This window comes from Polypterus senegalus, chromosome 11, assembly GCF_016835505.1.
Source record: "Polypterus senegalus isolate Bchr_013 chromosome 11, ASM1683550v1, whole genome shotgun sequence".
Taxonomy (NCBI): Eukaryota; Metazoa; Chordata; class Cladistia; order Polypteriformes; family Polypteridae; genus Polypterus; species Polypterus senegalus.
In genome coordinates, this window is record NC_053164.1 from 160,560,122 (window position 1) to 160,580,626 (window position 20,505).

General features: G+C 37.5%; 1 protein-coding gene across 1 annotated transcript in view; it reads right to left on the minus strand.

The window, feature by feature from the left end:
* Positions 1-20,505, minus strand: part of ano2b (anoctamin 2b) — a 361,358-nt gene that overhangs the window by 162,598 nt on the left and 178,255 nt on the right. The window contains exon 13 of the mRNA XM_039769975.1: positions 3,524-3,606. Coding sequence (XP_039625909.1) covers positions 3,524-3,606 — 83 coding nt within the window. The remainder of the gene's footprint in view (positions 1-3,523; positions 3,607-20,505) is intronic.

The following is a 20,505-nucleotide window of genomic DNA, read 5'->3' on the forward strand; positions in this document are numbered from 1 at the left end:
GCCTGTCTATGAACTTAATTTAAAGTGTAGGTTTACATCGTGCTTTGTTTCCGAAGTAGCAGAACTCATGAATATGGTTGTATATGTCACTCGCTCGCTTCTTATTGTTTCGCTGCCTTCTCAATTATATGATGCATGTTTTCTTCAGCGCTTTTTTGAGGTCTTCCCGGTTTTCTATGTACTGCGTGATTACGTGGGAGGCGTGATGATGTCACACGAAACTCCGCCCCCACGGCGTTGAAGCTCATCTCCATTACAGTAAATGGAGAAAACTGCTTCCAGTTATGACCATTACGCGTAGAATTTCGATATAAAACCTGCCCAACATTTGTAAGGAAGCTGTAAGGAATGGACCTGCCAAATTTCAGCCTTCCACCCACACGGGAAGTTGGAGAATTAGTGATGAGTCAGTGAGTGAGTGAGTGAGTGAGTGAGTGAGTGAGTGAGTGAGTGAGGGCTTTGCCTTTTATTAGTATAGATTAATGATAACTTGCATTTATTGGGGCACAGGGCAGGGAATATAAAGAAGTACTGCAGGATTTTACTTCTATTGCGGTCGAAGAATGAGTATGTTCATCTATTTGTGTCCAGGTTTTTATAGCTTGTATGTTTGCTGCCCAGTAATAAAACTGGAAATTAGGTAAAGCCATGCCACCTTCTGCCTTTTATCTTTGTAGGATCACTCTTTGGATACGTGGATGTTTTGAGTTGCAAATAAATTAGGCTATTGTTGAATCTAATTGCTTAAAAAATTATTTATTGATGTATATTGGAATGTTTTGAAATAAAAATGGAGCTTAGGAAGAATATTCATCTTAACAGTGTTAATTCTTCCAGCTAGAATGAGATGAAGGGTTGACCATCTATGCACGTCTTGCTTAATTATTTCCATGCAGACGGCAAAATTTTGTTGATAAAGAGCTTTATGTTTACTTGTGATGTTTACCCCTAGGTATTTAAACTGTTCTGCAATGATAAAAGGTAGGGTATCTAATCTAATATTATATGCTTGAGAATTCACTGGAAAGAGTACACTTTTATTCAGATTAATTCTGAGACCAGAGATCTTTTGAAATTCTGTGAGTGTTGTTAAGACTGCAGGCATAAACCATCCCTGGTCTGTCAGCACTTTCTGGTGTCCTGAAAGTGCTGTCCCCCCAGTAATCAAGGACTAGTTGGGCACCCAGGGTAACAAAGTGCCGCTCTCCTGTTTCCTTCTTCCTGGCCGTCTATCACTATATATATATATATATATATATATATATATATATATATAGTGGCAGGCGGTTGGCATCCATGCCCAGCCGGGACGCACCTGCACACTATATTCAGGGGGACCAGCCCTGGACAGTGCAATACCTACCCCTGGACACTAGATGGCCGCCCCCCTGGGCTGGAGTAGTGCCTCGGTTTCCCACAGCGCTCCCTGGGAATTGTAGTTGGGGGCAGCCCTGTCGTGTCCCGCAGGTACCGCCAGGGGGTACTGTGTTTGGGACTCCTGAGCCCGTGTGGGCAACAGATTCATCACACCTGGAAGTGCCGCCGGAACTCGTGATCAAACACGTGGAGCAAATCCAGGTGACCTATAAAAAATGAGCCAGCAACCACCACTCATCGGCCAGAGTCGGGTGGAGGTGGACTAGGTTGCTAGGGAGGAGTGGTGGTGCCAAGGAAGATAAAAGTGCTTGTGCTGTACTGGTGGTTACTGGTGTTTGGGACTGTGTTGTGGCTGGGAGGATTACGGGGAAGACGTGCCTGCCAGCTGAAGAAAAATAGTCTTTTTATTTTACACGTGCCTCCCGTCTCCAATCTTTGTAGGGTTGGGCGCTATATAGCGCATATCTTACACTATATATATATATATATATATATATATATATATATATATATATATATATATATATATATATATAAACTAACATCTCCTGGTAAACAAAGAGATGCCTAAAAGGACATTTTTTTTTTGCTCTTTTTTACTCTGATGGTCAACGTCATGCACCTATACGAAAGGGATAGAACTGTAGGTAGACTCTGATTGAATCAGCAGAGGCTTTACCTACCCTTCAAAAAACTACGTACACATCTTCATTAACCTGCTTTGGAGCAATTAAGCTTATTAGCTCTCTTGGGAACCAGGAAATGTACCCAGGGATCTCTCTCGGTACTGAAAATACTTGCTTTTGAGCTGGAAGCTAGTCTTTCTCTCTCTCTAGAACTCTTGCAGCTGGGCACTGTGGTATTCCCCTGAACATCATGGTGGGGTGAGGCTAGCTTCAAAATCTATTCATCCAAATTTAACCTCTGCACTAACAGCTGAACCAAACTAGGGAGAGGATACCTTATTTCACAATGCTCAATGCTAAAGTTGTTTTGCAAACAAGTGTCTCACTTTTACTCTATGAAGTTGTAAAGGACACAGGAAACAGATTAACACTGAAAGTCAGCTAAGGACAGAGGTACTGAGAGAGCACAACAAACCAAAGACAATGTGCATGTTGCATAAGAAACAACTCCACATGGTATCAGACATCATCCACAAAGGATTAAGATCATAAAACTGTTTTACCTATCCCAAGATAAGCTATAATTCTAGCCTGCTAGAAAACAGTTTTCTAAATGCTTGCTTTCTCATATGTTACTGTGTAACATGCTCCTGATAAAAAATTTTAGGTAAACATGCAGTTTGTAGAATTTATTTAATTTGGTGACATAGAACCTTAATTTGCAGCCTATCACTTTAGCCCTCTCTCATTCATGAGTGAGCAACAACAAAAGTTGACTGTAATATTACACTAAAATTCCAAAAGAGAAACACTAAACAAAAAAAAAACACTACTGTATTGTAGACCTTTTCTGCAGCTGGCAGAAGTCACCCTATATATAGGAGAACAAGCCATGCAGTTCACAGATTCCCAGCAAGTGACACTTACCTGCAGAAGGACTTTATAGTGGTTGAGGAGGTGCATTCTGACAACAGCAAAGTGCAACAGCATAATTTGTGATGGAAACTGTCAATCATGGTACTATTGCTGGCACTGTGATATATGCATATATTTATAATAGAAAGGCAATGATTTGTGTTGCAATAACCCCTTATAATTCAGCTGCTTTATTTCTCAAACATTTACAGTTTGTGTGTGCAACTCTTTCTCAATAAACTTTCAAACTTCCTTTGAACCAAAGGCACAAAAATTAGTAATAGAGGCAGATTGTTATGTATCATCTGAAGAACTATAATCACGCACATTCTCAATGGAAAAGTCAGCATTTTTACTGGTAATAATTCATATTTTACACTTTAATATTACAAAAATGTTACGCAATTCAAAAAAAAGCTTGATTACTACTCCACCATCTTGTATTGAATTGCGAATATTATTCATACTAATGCAAAAAGCAGTTAATTATGTGGTGCTTTAAAAACAAGACCTCAATTATGAAAATTGTGTTATACAATACAAATCTTTTTGCATTTCATAGTGTCTGTTGTAGTTGACACATCAGAAATAAACATTTTACTTACTTCTTCTTCTTCAAGTCCAGTAAGATCCCAGTAGTAACTCAGTCTCATCTGTTTTCGCTTCCAGTTTTCCAAAAACATGGATGCTGAAAAAAAGGAAAATAAGATTGCTGTGGAAACTGTAAAGTTTCATATAATAAAGCATCATTAATGAATCCATCCATCCATCCATTATCCAACCCGCTATATCCTTACTACAGGGTCACAGGGTCAGCCAGAGCCAATCTCAGCCAACACGGGGTGCAAGGCAGGAAACAAACCCTGGGCAGGGCGCCAGCCCACCGCAGGGCATGCACATGCACACACACACCCACACACCAAGCACACACTAGGGACAATTTAGGATCGCGAATGCACCTTACCTGCATGTCTTTGGATTGTGGGAGGAAACCGGAGTGCCTTTAACTAATCCTAAACACTCAAATCTACTGTAAGATTCTACTGTACTTCAGGGTTTTTTTTATAACTGAGATAAGAGTGCATTTGAACTGAAAAAACAAATGCATTTTTGTAAGGACTGGAAGGAAATAAAAAGAAAAGGAGAATAAATTCTTTGGTAACCAGGGAATGGACTGAACCAACAATGGTCAAGTAAAAGTGTACTCAAGAGACAATCACTAGTTTAAATACTGGAAAGGCCAAGAAAACAAAAAAAGATTAAAACGCAGTATGGTTGTTTTCTTCTGTAATCATACTGGAGAAACCTCTAATTACCTTTATTTCTATTTTATTAAATTTATTTTTATTTCTCTCTCTCTCTCTAACTCTTTCTCCTTTTCTGAGAATACTTTCCTTTAATTCAACATATTTTCCACTTTAAATCACACGTGAGAAAACACAACAGTCCATTATATGGGGTTATAGTCTAAGGTAATTCCTGAATTATATGTAACATCAAATATGGCTATATAAAAGTCCTGGGTTCACTAGGGCACTGGATTTTCAGCCAACGTTCCATGTTAAACATGTCAGGCATATGTAAGCAGTTTGAAGTTGTTTTTCCCACTAGACTTTGTGGTGCCATTCATGGGTCAGAGTAAATAAAGATTGTGCTATGGCAGCATCATTTAGCATTTTCATTAACCTATTGTTCTTTAAGGGTACTCTTGTATGTCTAACAGAGTGATTTCTCCTATTGTCTCAGGAATCCTTTTTTACAGGGGTTTTCATTGTGCACAGGTGATTCAACAATATGAGGTGTAGCTTCAAAGTTCTCTGTCTATTCCCCATTCCTTACTGCCATCATCTTACCCAGTTTCTTTTAAAGATACATGCTCCCTGTAGTAATCAAATATAAAACATTACATTAAAGATATTTACTGTTTTCTATAAATGTGAAATTTTTTTTGCTTATCAAAGTATACAGTAATAGTGCACTGTATGCAGGCTTATTTAAGTCAGGATACAGTCATTTATGAATAGAACATCCATCCATCCATCCATCCATTTTCTAACCCGCTGAATCCGAATACAGGGTCACGGGGGTCTGCTGGAGCCAATCCCAGCCAACACAGGGCACAAGGCAGGAACCAATCCTGGGCAGGGTGCCAACCCACCACAGCGAATAGAACATGAAGGGAGTTTTATAACTTAAAGATGGGTAACTATGAAGCAGTAATTTCTCCCCACAGATGCACACATCAATAAGTGTGCCGTGCATTTTTCCATTTTGTCTCTTCTGAGCCATGAACACACTGTTTAATATGCCAATGTATCTTGTGACTCTTTCCATAATCCATCTGGCTCTTCTCATTTTTCAGGGAATCTTTTAGTCATTTCTTCTAATCTTTCATCTGTGAATTCACTTGGAAATCAGAAAAAAGTGATTCAATGATGGCATATTTTTGGTTCTCTCTGTACAGTAGACCTGCTTATGTGCTTCAGTATGCTAATGGTTGGGAGTTCAAAGTGGTATTCTTTGCCATGGTATTGCCAGATAAGGTAATTAAAGAGGAGGGGTCAGAGAACCTGAACTTTAGTGGGGATGGAACCTAAATGCTTCACTACCCAGTACCATATATTGAAAGCATAATGGATTAAAATGACCAGAGATAAAAAAAGAAGCGTCAGTCTTCAGAATTTGAAAGGGAGAGTTTGTAAATGAGGAAAAGCAAACCTGTGTTTAATAAGAAGACCAGATTGGGGAATTAAGTGGGGCATCAAGTCAGTTCCAGATAGGCCTTGGGAAATAGTTCTGGTAATATGAAGTATTCACAGCACATCACTTTTTTCACATTTTGCTATGTTACAGCCTTATTCCAAAATGGATTAAATTCATTTGTTTCCTCAGAATTCTACACACAACACCCCATAATGACAACGTGAAAAATGTTTACTTGAGGTTTTTGCAAATTTATTAAAAATAAAAAAAATTGAGAAATCACATGTACATAAGTATTCCCAGTAAGTATTCTCAGCCTTTGCTCAATACTTTGTCGATGCACCTTTGGCAGCAATTACAGCCTCAAGTCTTTTTGAATATGATGCCACAAGCTTGGCACACCTATCCTTGGCCAGTTTCGCCCATTCCTCTTTGCAGCACCTCTCAAGCTCCATCAGGTTGGATGGGAAGCGTCGGTGCACAGCCATTTTAAGATCTCTCCAGAGATGTTCAATCGGATTCAAGCCTGGGCTCTAGCTGGGCCACTCAAGGACATTCACAGAGATGTCCTGAAGCCACTCCTTTGATATCTTGGCTGTGTGCTTAGGGTCATTGTCCTGCTGAAAGATGAACCGTTGCCCCAGTCTGGGGTCAAGAGCACTCTGGAGCAAGTTTTCATCCAGGATGTCTCTGTACATTGCTGCAGTCATCTTTCCCTTAATCCTGACTAGTCTCTAAGTTCCTGCCGCTGAAAAACATCCCTACAGCATGATGCTGCCACCAACATGCTTCACTGTAGGGATGGTATTGGCCTGGTGATGATCGGTACCTGGTTTCCTTCAAACGTGACGCCTGGCATTCACACCAAAGAGTTCAATCTTTGTCTCATCAGACCAGAGAATTTTGTTTCTCATGGTCTGAGAGTCCTTCAGGTGCCTTTTGGCAAACTCCAGGCGGGCTGTCATGTGTTACTAAGGAGTGGCTTCCATCTGGCCACTCTACCATACAGGCCTGATTGGTGGATTGCTGCAGAGATGGTTGTCCTTCTGGAAGGTTCTCCACAGAGGACCTCTGGAGCTCTGACAGAGTGACCATTGGGTTCTTGGTCACCTTCCCTGACTAAGGACCTTTTCCGCCAATCGCTCAGTTTAGATGGCCGGCCAGCTCTATGAAAAGTCCTGGTGGTTTCAAACTTCTTCCACTTACAGATGATAGAGGCCACTGTGCTCACTGGGACCTTCAAAGCAGCAGAAATTTTTCTGTAACCTTCCCCAGATTTGTGCCTCGAGACAATCCTGTCTCGGAGGTGTACAGACAATTCCTTTGACTTCATGCTTGGTTTGTGCTCTGACATGAACTGTCAACTGTGGGACCTTATATAGACAGGTATGTGCCTTTACAAATCATTTCCATTCAACTGAATTTACCACAGGTGGACTCCAATTAAGCTGCAGAAACATCTCAAGGATGATCAGGGGAAACAAGATGCACCTGAGCTCAATTTTGAGCTTCATGGCAAAGGCTGTGAATACTTATGTACATGTGCTTTCTCAATTTTTTTATTTTTAATAAATTTGCAAAAACCTCAAGTAAACTTTTGTAACATTGTCATTATGGGGTGTTGTGTGTAGAATTCTGAGAAATTCTATTTATTTCGGAATAAGGCTGTAACATAACAAAATGTGGAAAAAGTGATGCACTGTGAATACTTTCCAGATGCACTGTACAGTCCAGTAATTCTATGTCTGGAAAAGATGCTTCCTCATCAGACCTGTCTAAGGAAAATAATTAATGCAGAACCTCTTGCTGTTCCAAAAAATTTGGGATTTTTGAATGAATATGTGACAGAGATGGGAGAAGGAAGAGCCTCATACTTACAAATGTGGTTTAAACAGAAAAAGACAAATTTGGGCCAGGTCATTTTTTACCCAGAAATAAATTCCTAAGCACTGAACAAATTGAATATATGAGGTAAACCTGAAGACTCAATTTACTTGCATTTATGATGTAGCAAGATAGAAAGGTAAGGAAGACTTGTCTACCTTCAAGCTCAAACAATATTACTGCATTCAAAATAAAGACAAATTATAACAAAGATCTTTTTTAGGCATCTACTGAAATACTAATAGTGCCTTTTATGAAATTTAAATTTAACTGCATTCCATGGTTCTGGTTTATAATCTAAGTCAAATGGATAACACTTTACATTGTGTCCATAATTACACTGTAACTACTTTGTAATTACCTATATAAGTATGAGTGTAACTATTAGTTATTACTCTGTACTTACTGTGTAATACAAAGTAACGCTAAGGTTAATTACTCAGTTGTCATCGTTATTCCACAGTTAATATAATTACAATGTAACAATTTATCACTGATCCAAAAACAAGTGTACTTTACATAGTTACATTGTACCTGTACTTTCAAAATGTAATTAAAACATTAGGGTATGTAACTACAACTATGTAACAGATGTTCAATGGTCTGGGCAGTTATAATGAAGAATTGCAGTGATAACTGCATAGGTTATCAAAACAATTAGCTGCTGTTTACAGCACTATCCAGACAGCAACTGTGTCATTCCTTATTTCAAGTTAAATATTACGCAGACTTAAATATTTTTTGGAAAATATAACAGACTACCATAAATCACCAAGTAACTCCAAATCCACTATTATATAGCTGTAAGATACTTGTAACATAAAAAGTGAAGTGTGAGAAAATGACAGACTGTCTGGGTTCAAGTAATTTAATTTTGATTTCAACTAAAATTATTATTTACCTTTTTTTTTGTTTAAAAAAAGACTTGTTGACTAAAGAAGATAAGCTTCTGAAGCAATTCCTTTTGATCTTAGGTTTCAGTTTTGGTTTTGGTCACTAACTTGGTTAAGACTACCTTTTCTCCCACATTCTTTTTGATTTGGGTGCAGTAATTGTTTAGCATGTATCAGTTTACCATGACTGATGACTATTCTGGTAAATACCCTTAATCTCTCACTACTTGCACTTTTTTGTTTAGCATGATAGCTTGAATGGATGGTCATGTTAACGTGATAACGATTGCATAATATAACATTTTCAGGGCCTTTTAATTCAGTCAAAATTTGTGTGATGCCAGAACCAATCAAAAAAGTATAATTATTATGGAGGTAATCAACACTGGTCAGCTCACTGAAGAGCTAATTCATGCCTAAACAAAAACACAAAATACAAAAGAAACATTTAGAAATATTGCTTAATTTGAAAAAATAATTTAGAGGAGAAAAGCCTGCAGTGACATGGAGAGGATGTGCAAAAATCAACAGATATAGTGATCAGGCACTGCAACCCCAGGTTGCTGGTTCCATGAGGCAGAAGTCGGAACTATTACATCACCACCAGTCTTTCAGTCATTTGGTCTTTCTCTAACCCATTTACTCCGATTCAGAGCTCAGTGGTTAGAGCAGAGTGTGTTAAGCAGCCATGAGCACAAAGCAGCAACAGCCCTGGAAAAAGCACCAGGTCATGTGGCCTACTTGCACACACTCCCATAATCATGGTCACAAGAGGACATTTTATAAACACCAATTAACCTAACACATATCTTTGGGAGAAAATCCCACAATGACAAAGGGAGACAGACATACTTGACACAGACAGCAAAAGAGCATAGGATATACACTGAATACTGGATCCAAAAGACAGCAACACTATCAATTATGACATCATGCCACCTTAAAATAAGCTGCCAAATTAAACCCATATAAGTTTATAGAATGATACATATATAAAATGTTATTTGAAAACAAATGTTTTCATTAAAAATATCCATCCATCCATTTTCTAACCCGCTGAATCCGAATACAGGGTCACGGGGGTCTGCTGGAGCCAATCCCAGCCAACAAGGCAGGAACCAATTCTGGGCAGGGTGCCAACCCACCGCAGGACACACACAAACACACCCACACACCAAGCACACACTAGGGCCAATTTAGAATCTCCAATCCACCTAACCTGCATGTCTTTGGACTGTGGGAGGAAACCGGAGCGCCCGGAGGAAACCCACGCAGACACGGGGAGAACATGCAAACTCCACAGGGAGGACCGGGAAGCGAACCCGGGTCTCCTAACTGCGAGGCAGCAGCGCTACCACTGCGCCACCGTGCCGCCCTCATTAAAAATATTTTGTTCATAATTATTTATAACATCTTACTATTAACATAGTAACATAGTTAACATGTACAGTATAATATGCTATTTCATTTAACTACTAGTCTCTTAATAACGTAATTGAAATGTTTATTAAGAGGCACTGACCAACATGTTGACTAGTTATTTCACAGATTAACAAACAGATAGCTGTCAAATGCATACTAATTTATTGATATTTTATGCATTTTATATTTTAGAAAATAATGAACACTAGTTAAATACAGCATTGCCTATCTGTAAAGTAAATCAGTCTTTCCCTGCAGCAAAAATATTACCATAGTTGTTTTAGTGCATTTTGCAATGTCTTCTCCAGTCTGTATTGGAAAGATCTTTCACGCTATATATCTAACATACATAGTTAAAGCCATGAGTATTTGGACAGTGATACAATTTTCATAATTTTGTCTCTGTACATCACCACAATGAACTTGAAAGTAAGCAATCATGATGAGATTGAAGTGTAGACTTTCAGTTTTAACTCAAGGAGTTTACCAAATATATCATATTTAGGAATGACAGCCATTTTTCTTCATAGCCCCTATTTCTATGGGCTCAAAAGTATTGGGACACTTGACTGACAAGCTCTTCCATAGCTAGGCTGGAGCAGTTCCCTCATTATTTCATTAACTATTAAACCAGTAAAAGGTCTGGAAATCATTCCAATTGTAGAATCAGCATTTGGAAGCTGTGACTGTGGACTGTCAATATGAGGTCCAAAGAGAGGTCCATGCAAGTAAAAACAGTCTACCATTAGGCCGAGAAAACAAAACCAACCCTTTAGTGATATAGCAGAAACACAAGGAGTTGTCAAATCAACCATTTGGTACTTTCTTTAAACAAAGAAACACAATGGTGAACTCAGCAACACCAGAAGGCTTGGAGAACCACAGAAGGCAACTGTGCTGGATGATTGCAGAATTCTGACCATGGTGAAGAAGAACCATTTCACACCATTTAGCCAAACCAAGAACACTCTCTGGGTGACCTATCATTGCCAGAGTCTACAATCAAGTTAAGACTTCATGAAAGTAAAAACAAAGGGTTTTTCACAAGGTGCAAACAATTGGTAAACTACAAGCATAGAAAACATTTTTTAAAAGACTATCCAGTTCTGGAAAAATTTTCTTTGGACAAAGGAATCTAAGATCAATATATACCAAAATGCTGGAAAAAGAAGAGTATAGAGCTGTGAAACATGGTGGAGGCAGTTTCATGGCATGATCATGCATGGCTGCAAAAGGAAGTAAGTCACTAGTGTTTATCGATGATATGACTGCTGGTAGAAGCAGCAGGATGAATTCTGAAGAGTATACAGATATACTACCTGCCCAGATTCAGCCAAATGCTACAAAACTGATAAGACAATGCTTCACAGTACAGATGGACAATGAGCCAAAACATACTGTGAAAGCAAACCAAGCACTTTTCAAGGCAAATTAGTGGAATATTATTCAAAGACCAAGTCAATTAACTGACTTCTACCCAATTGGACACACATTTCACTTGCTGAAAACAAAACTGATGACAGAACAAGCAAGCAGCAACTGAAGACAGCTGCAGTAAAGGCCTAGCAAAGTATCCCTAGGATGGAGATAGCCATGAGTTCCAAATGTCAGGCAGTCATTGACTATAAAGGATTATCAACCAAATATTGAAAATGATCTTTATACAGTATTTATGATTATGTTAGTTTGTCCAAATACTTTTAAGCCCCCAAAATAGGGGAGTCATGTATATGCCTTTTCTAAATAGCTCATAAAATATTTTTGTTAAAACCCTTAAATTAAAGCTGAACGCTGATCACATCGTGACTGCTTTGTTTCAAATCCATTGTGGTGGTGTACAGAGCCAAATTGATGAAAACTTTGTCACTTTTCAAATACTTATGGACCTGACTATATTTATATCTTAAAGTCACTGGATGTTTTTATAAGTCTTTCCTAATTATTACTTAACATACAATAAAACAAAGAGAAATTATTAAATAAAGAGTCATGAGTGAGCAACATACTGTCTTAAATTTTCTTTTAAAAGTTCCCCAGAAGTGCTTGCATAAGATTTTCTAATAGATGTTTATATTTATATATATATATATATATATATATATATATATATATATATATATATGCCTACTTTGACAAAATGAAAATCCTCTTTTGAGTCAAGACATTAATGAAGTGCAATCAAATGCAAGTGTGTGATATTTGTATAGCCCTAAGAGCTGAAATGAAGCACTTCTGTTGATTAACTTGGTGTCTGTCCATACCAACTGTTTGCATGAAATGTAATTCTGACAAGACTTTATGTTGCTTCTTTATAGCACAATTAAAATCAGTGAATAAACACTTTATTTTGCAGTCACTTTTTGTAGCCCAATGCTGTTTTAATCAGTGAGCATGTTCAGAAAAAAATTAAAATGTCAATGCAAAAATTATCCTGAGTTCTCCCCAAACCTACAGTACACTGCACTACAATGGTTTGCAGAAACCTGATGTAGCAGGTATTCTTTATCATGGAATGACAATCAGTTATTTTTAAATACAGGTAACAGTAGTTTATAAAGTAGATACTTATTGTATATGAAATACACAGCACTGGCTATTCTACACTTTTTCAATAGTTTATAGGAATAGAGTTGCAAAATCACTAGCATTTTCTTTTGATTTCAATTGAAACACTCTGTCAAAAATAGAAAAGCTAAACAATTTTGTATGTATTGCAATTTCTTTATCAAGTTTTTGGATTGCAAAGAATTTAAACAATATTAGGAATACAAAATACAATATATTTTTCTTTTTTAATAATACAATAAAAAAGCTCTAATTTCCAAGTAATGAAAAAGATACTTTTTTTGTAACTCATTCCTCTCAAAGTTATTCAAGTGATGTAAAACCTTATATATTTCACAGAGAAGTTTTTAAGATTTTTAATACTTTGTTCTAGGAACTACTGCTGAATTTTTCAGTTAAGGAAAAAACTTATGATTTGCTTTTAAGAGTGCAACATAGGTACAGAGGTAAATGGGCTGGCGCTCTAGTGTGCTGGAGATGAAGAGGCCTTCATGCTTCAGTCCCGGCCATCTGCCTTGGATAATTTGTCATTACTGATTAGGACTAAGACAGATTTTGCAAGTATTTGTGCCTTCTGTTTCACTGAAACATGGCTCATTTTATATCTACTGGACAATGCTGTTCAAATGGCAGGATATCAGTTATTCAGAGCAGACCGTAACAGTGGACTTTGTGGCATATCAAAAGGTGGTGGCGTGTGCATGTTTATAAACAGCAGCTGGTGCAGGAATGTTTTCTTTTTCCTCTGATGATTTAGAAGCTCTTGTCATTCATTGAAAGCCACTCTGTATAAGGGAATTATATTTTTTTATACTGGTTGGTATTTACATTCCTTATGACGTGAATGCTCAGTTGGCACAATAGTTGCTGCTGATAACATTCATCATTTGGAAAATAAATTCCCCAGTGCTATCATTTTCATTATGGGGGATTTTAACCATAGTAATATGAAAGATGATCTACCCAGATACCACCCCACTACTGCCCCACACGCGAAAGAAGAGCATTTTATAACTTTTACATCAACATTAAAGAGGCATTTTACGATTCTCCCTTACACTTCTTAGCAACTCTGACCACAAGATATTTATACTTGTTCCCAGCTATAAACAGAAATTGGAAAAATCAAATCCCACCAGGACTATTAGCTGCAGATGGACTCCAGAGGCTGTTGGAAGGCTAAGAGACTGTTTAGGCTCCTCGGACTGTAAAGCCATATAAAGCTGGTGTAGTAGCACAGAATATGACGATATTGTAACATCTTACATCTCCTTCTGTGAAAATGCGTGTCTCCCTAAGAAGACAATTTTGAGATACAACAATGACAAGCCATGAGCTGTCAAGGACCAGGCATACTGATCGATCTGCAAGGTGGCAGTTTAATAATGCTCTGAGAGCTGCAAAAGCCACTTATAAAGATCAGCAGGATAAAGTCTTCAGCAGTAACAATCAGGCAGTGTGGAGTTCTCTGAAAAAACTTACAAATTACAGACAGATGTGCTCCTAAGCCTTATCCTCCCCACCCTCATAACTCACCTATTCTTGGGCCAGTTCAAAGTCAAAGGGAGCAGAACTCAATTAAATTAAACCTTCTTGGATAGCTATGAAGATTAAATTGTGCTTTAAATCCTGCTTCGATTCACCAGCATCCATTGGTCTACCATTCACCTAAGACAGGGGTCCTCAATCACGGTCCTGGAGAGCCGCAGTGGCTGCAGGTTTTTGCTCCAACCCAGTTGCTTAATAAAAAGCACTTATTGCTAAAGTAACACTTCTGCTTCACTTTAGTGATTTTGAGCCCCCTTATTGCTTAATTTTGTCTTAAACAGCTATTTTAATTGCTCCTTATTATCAATAACATGCAAATGACAAGAGAGAGCAGCATTTCTCCATTTAGCTTATTTACATTTACACCTGTGTGTATTTATCTGCACTATTGGGTTTAATTAAATACTTGGAAGAAAAATGAAGAGAAAAAAGTGAAGGACTGAGAAATACTCGTCCATTTTAGCCTTCAAATCATTTGCATGATAGAAAGGGAAAGAAAATCTAGGATATGAGAATGACCTGACATAGCAGAGTTAATTTAATTTCATAGCTGGTTAGTGCTTTATTGGCAAGAATTGCTTTCTAATTAAGCAACCAGGTCAGAACAAAAACCTGCAGCCACTGCGGCTCTCCAGGACTGGGATTGAGGACCCCTGACCTAAGATATAGTACCACTGCATAACAAATTTTAAGGTAGAGAAGCCTTTACCAGTTGCATCCATACACTATAACCATGTATTCTATTCTTCTTCACCATTCAGCTTACAGAAATCGCTAGGTATCTAGTTTTTTAGCGATCTTTATATAGACAATGTGTATAAGTCTTCTGAACAGTTTCATATATATAATATCCCAGGAACAGATTTTTTTTCTATAAATAAATAAGAGATTATGAAAAAATAACATGACTACTTTTTTCACCTCCCACCAATACTGGCTAATTTAATGGAAATACAGGTAGTATTTTATCAAAACATTTTCATTTAAGACAGGTGATCTCAGGATGGAGATGGATCTTTTTATTAAAATTAACATTGCTTAACAAAGATTTTGTCAAAAAACAACTTAGCTAAAATACTTTTTGTTGGGGATTTAAGAACTGTACTCAGAATTTTTCCATCACCCATAGTTTTTGAGTTATGACTTGTTTATATCGTATATTTAGTATATGAACTCCTTCTAAGGTGTACAGGTTTTTAAAATTCAGCATTAAAATATTTTTATTGCTGTTTTTGAGTTATATATATAACTCTTTTCCTGGAAATCTCAGAGCTGTTAGTCACACACATGGTGAACAGTTTCATCAGAACATTTTGAAAATAGAAAAGATGATCAATGCAAGTATAATCTCTGTGTGCTTGCTTACTACTACTTGACCCTTTATAGAGATACACCTGAGGCCAAGTACAGAAGAAGATTGTACACTTCTGTCTTTTAGGTTAGATGCTCCCATCATGTATATTTAGTGTAAAATCTTGGTGTCATTTTTGATTTCTCCCTCTCTTATCCCGCCCACATAATTCACATTAAGAAACTTTCTTACTTTCACCTCTGTAACATATCCCATGTTCATTCCTTCCTCTCCTTTTTTAATGCTGAGAAACTTGTCCATGCTTTTATTACACCCCGCATCGATTATTGTAACTCGCTGCTGGCAGGTGCCCCTTCTAATCTTATATCACAGCTCCAGCTTATTCAAAACTCAGCTGCAAGAGTCCTTACTCAAACCAGCAGCAATGAGCACATCACACCCGTTCTGCTCTGTCTTCACTGGCTCCCTGTGTCTTACAGAATCGAATATAAAATCCTACTAATAACTGAACAATAACAAATCCTGTATGTGCGTGCTAGACCATCAATTATGTTGTCTGTTAGTCCTTCTCTGAATTTACTGTCTTAATCTTCTTTATTTATTTATTTGGTTTGTACAATGCTATATACTGTGCCTCTTTGACACTAGATCCAGGGGAGCAGCCAAGGGATCCACACTACATCCCCCGGAACACTTGGTAGCAGCCCCCCGGGTTGCATCGGGGCCACTATCCTAGAACGCTTGAGCTCATCCCTGCTCATCATTGGAGCTCGCCCGTGTGAGCAGTAACGCAGCCACACCCAGAAGTGCAGCCTAATTTAGGTTAATTGGCACCTGAAGCACTTAAAGGTGTGATATAAATGGAGCCTGCGGCCACTACTCAGCGTGCCATAGTCAGGAGGAGGACAAAGCTCCCTGGGAACATAGGAGGAAGAAGAGTGTTCTGGTGTTTTCATTTGGTGTGTCTTGGGACTGTGTTGTGTCTGTGGGTACGGGAAAGACTTGGCCCACAGACGAAGAAAAATAAAAACTTTATTTTAATTTTCACCTGTGCCTCCGGTGTCTGTGTTGGGTCGGCACCAACCAAGCGCCTTCAACAATAGATAGATAGACAGGTGTACACACACACTTTGGTCTCAAACACACAGTGGAATGACTATAAAGCAAGAAAATTCAAAGAAAAGAAAAGATCTGACTTGGCTGTCACAGTGAGGTATAAAAGACATATTGCTGTTGGTATAATTAACCCAAGTAGCATTTCTTGACACATTTCTGATGAATAATTTGTTAGCTGAAAGTACGCAGTGTTAGTTTGTCAGAGTGGGGATGTGTAGCATTGTTCATAACGATGCTCAGTTTTGTTTTAATTCTCTTCTTCACTACTATCTCCAGGGAGTCCAGAGTGTGTCCTATAACTGGCCTTTTAATTAGCTTATTGAATCGGTGGGCCTCTCTTGAAGTGATTTTGCCAGCCTAGCATACCACATTGTTGAAAATTGCCCTGGCCATCACAGAGCTATAGAAGATGTGAAGGATATCACTTCCCACATTAAAGGAACGTAAAGCTTGCTCTGCCCTTTCTTATATAGTTCCTCTCTGTTCTGAGACCAGTCCAACCTGTCACTTAAGTGGACAAACAAGTACTTGTAGGAGTGGACCACCTCTGCATTCATTCTCTGAATAGTGACCAGACATTGAGGCAATTTGATGCAGCGAAGATCAATAGCCAGTTCCTCAGTTTTGCTGATGTTAAGATCAGACAATTCTCTTTGTACCAAGAAACACATTTCTCCACCTGATTCATATACTTAGCCTCATTCTCTTCATGAATTCATCCCATAAGTGCAGACTCATTTGAAAATTTCTGCAAATTACATGACCTGGTCTTATTTTATAGTCCTAATACAGAGTGAACTCCAGTTTCTGTATTACATCTTGCCTGAAGAAGGGGCCTGAGTTGCCTCGAAAGCTTGCATATTGTAATCTTTTTAGTTAGCCAATAAAATGTGTCATTTTGCTTTGCTTTTCTCTACATTCATAATGGCTAAAACGGTACAACACCCTAGTACTACAGACATACAAGACACTGAAATGTTCCGCCACTACATGTAATTGAAGAACTGGTGGATGAAACTCGCATACATGGACAGCCACATCTTCTTCTTAACCAAATGCAAAAAGGAAAATCTTATCCCGTAAGGCATCATGACATTTAAGATTTCTCATTTAATGATTTACCAATGTTGTTTCTTGTCCTAGAGTGTATATAAACACAGGGAACTCCAGTTTCTTTATTACATCTTGCCTGAAGAAGGGGCCTGAGTTGCCTCAAAAGCTTGCATATTGTAATCCTTTTAGTTAGCCAATAAAAGGTGTCATTTGCTTGGCTTTTCTCTACAGAGTGAAGAGAAAAGGAGACAGGACTGTCTCACAAACTGTGGTCTGCATGACAGATAGTCCATTAACCAGTCATCATATCATATTATAGGCCAGACCCTGAATATTTCCAAGTTTACCCCTTAACAGGAAGGACTGTATGGTACTGAAGGCACTAAAGAAATCAAAAAAACTAATCCTCTCAGGGCTGCCAGCTTTGTTCAGGTGGATAACCATGTGGAGCAGATAGATAATTGCATCATCCTCCATGCCAATCTTTGTCCAAGAGGCAAAGTGCAGTAGGTCCAGGTGGTCTGCCACAAGAGAACTCATATAGTGCAGCACCAGTATCCCAAAGATGTTCATGATGCAAGATGTACTGTAAGTGCCATTGTTTTGTAGTCATTAGGTGAAGAGGTACCTGCCTTCTTTGGGAAAAGAACAATGCAAAATGTTTTCCACAGCATCAGCACTTTCTGAAGCGTTTGGGACAGACTGAACAGGTGATAGAGGACTGACTCCATCTGCACCTGCAGCTTTTCCTGTGTGTAGCTTCCTCAGTTGTCTTGTTAATTGGTCTTTCCTTATGCACAGTAAACACTGAAGGACAGAGGTTAGAATTGTCACTGGCCATTCCAGTTGACATGGTAGGAGCTGTTGATGTAGTAGGAATGGTATGGAGACCTCATCATTGGAAGAAGGTGGTAGTAGTAGAGAAAATTGGTATTGGTAAATTTAGTGTAACATATTTATTATATTGTTAGACCTTAGTGAGAGGGGGGTATTTATAAATTAATTAAAAACAGGAGATCCATCCATTTCTTACAGAGGTGGGGACCATCAATAAATTGAGTGAGATGGTAATAAAATCATTATTATTACTTAATATTTAACTGACACCTTTATCCAAGGCAACTTGCAACATTTGAGAGAAACACTGGTTTCTTTCTTTTTTGTTTGTTTGTTTTTTTAAAATTGGAGCACAGGCAGATTAAGTGACTTGTTCATGGTCATACAGTGTCAGTGGCAAGATTTTCATATGAGCAAAGCTAGCCTTATTCCTACAAAGGGTATGAATACTTTATAATCTCACAATTTTGTATTTTCCTTTATAGCAAACTGCTGCTTACATATTTTGTAAGTTTAGAATCTAAGAAAATTACACTGTTTAATGCTGATATATCATCAGTATAGGAGAAATCACAATGGGCCCTTTTCAGTCATGCAGCTCTCTTATGTGGGTAGGACAAAGCGTATATGTGTGTGTTCTTTCTAGATTGATAGATTTTTTTCTTTTTACTTTGGTTGTTTCTGGACACAAAGACTATACCATTGTACTGCTTACATCAGTGTATCCTTGACAGAACAATGTTACTGTAGGTGTTATGTTCTTTTAAATAAAATTTAAAAACTCACTAACCACTGTGCCAGTACCATACCAGTTATTTATATGTTTAGCATTAAATTGGTGGTGGATAAAACAGTGCAAATACTTTATTATTCTTTCAGTTTTGAGGAAAACAATAAGTAAACTTTTACTTACTGCCTGTAGTTTAAAATAACATTACACATTTGTTAAGATTATATATTTTTTATACTGTCTTTATTATTTTGTGAATTTTGTCATTTTTGTCCTTGCTTCCTTGTTTGTTCTTTGTTCAGATTTTATGTACTATTTGTAATTTTATTTCCCCTCTACCTTTCTTTATCTGTGTGCAAACAGAATCTCGTTTTTTGTTCCTAATTATCCAATATTTATGTTTAAAAAAGACCTAATAATAACATAAGAGACAAGATATGGATCACCAAGCTGGCTACAAGTTAGTTCAATAACTTTATATATATGTTGGTTTTTTTTTACGAACTGTTCAGCAAATTATATTTTCAAAACAGATTGCACACAGTCATTTTCAGGATACAAATCAGCAGTGATGAGGATGCATCCAATGAGCATTTTACTGTAAATATTTAATGATGATGAATGGATACTTTAAGAATAAGATGCCTGCAGTGGGGTGCTGTTGTGATCAGAAACATTACAGATCAATTTGTTTCTGTTTCATTTTGGAGCTGGCTTTTTGGAGTGTGAATAGGTATATGAAACAAGGGATTTTTTTAATTACTTGCAGAAATGAGGGTAGCTAAATTTATTTTTCTTGCTTATTTTTTCACCTTTGGAGATTAAGCAAAATTTGACATGTTTGTCAAGAATTGTTATACTTATAAAGCTCAGTTTTGTTATACTTGCTAAATATATAATATAAAAAAATTTTTTTTTGGAAATTCTTATAAATGTTCAATGCATTAGCAATAAAGAAAAGTTAAAAAGGTGTACCTCCACAAGGAAATGAAAAGGTTTGCTCTGTGTATAGTACAGCAACCGAACCCATAAAGATAAATAAAACATCATTGTTCTGCATTGCATGATGAATGGCAACAAATCATTTTTTTGGCACAAACTGTCTTTATTTTTTCCCCACGTGTAATTTTTTCTCATAAACCAAGAATACCAAACAAAATAAAAATGAAATATGCCTGAATTTTCATGATGCTTTCAAACGCTTGCAAATGGTTACTAACATTTGATCACAGAATATTTTTGCTTTGTTCACTTAGGTAAACAATAAAATAATTGGGAAGAAGTGCAATAGTGAAAGAGTTAAAAAAAAACAAAAAAACGCTTTCATCTGGGCCATGTGGCTAAAGCTTTCAGAATAGTTATCAAAGTAAGGTGCTGTAACATAAAACGATTTCCATTCACAATGCAGTTTAAACATAAGAGTTAGCCACAAGAGATGTGTTTCGAGTCTCATGAAAACTGGATTGTTACTTTGAAGCTTCATATCTGACTTGAATGTACATCTGCTGGGTTTCAAATAACTAA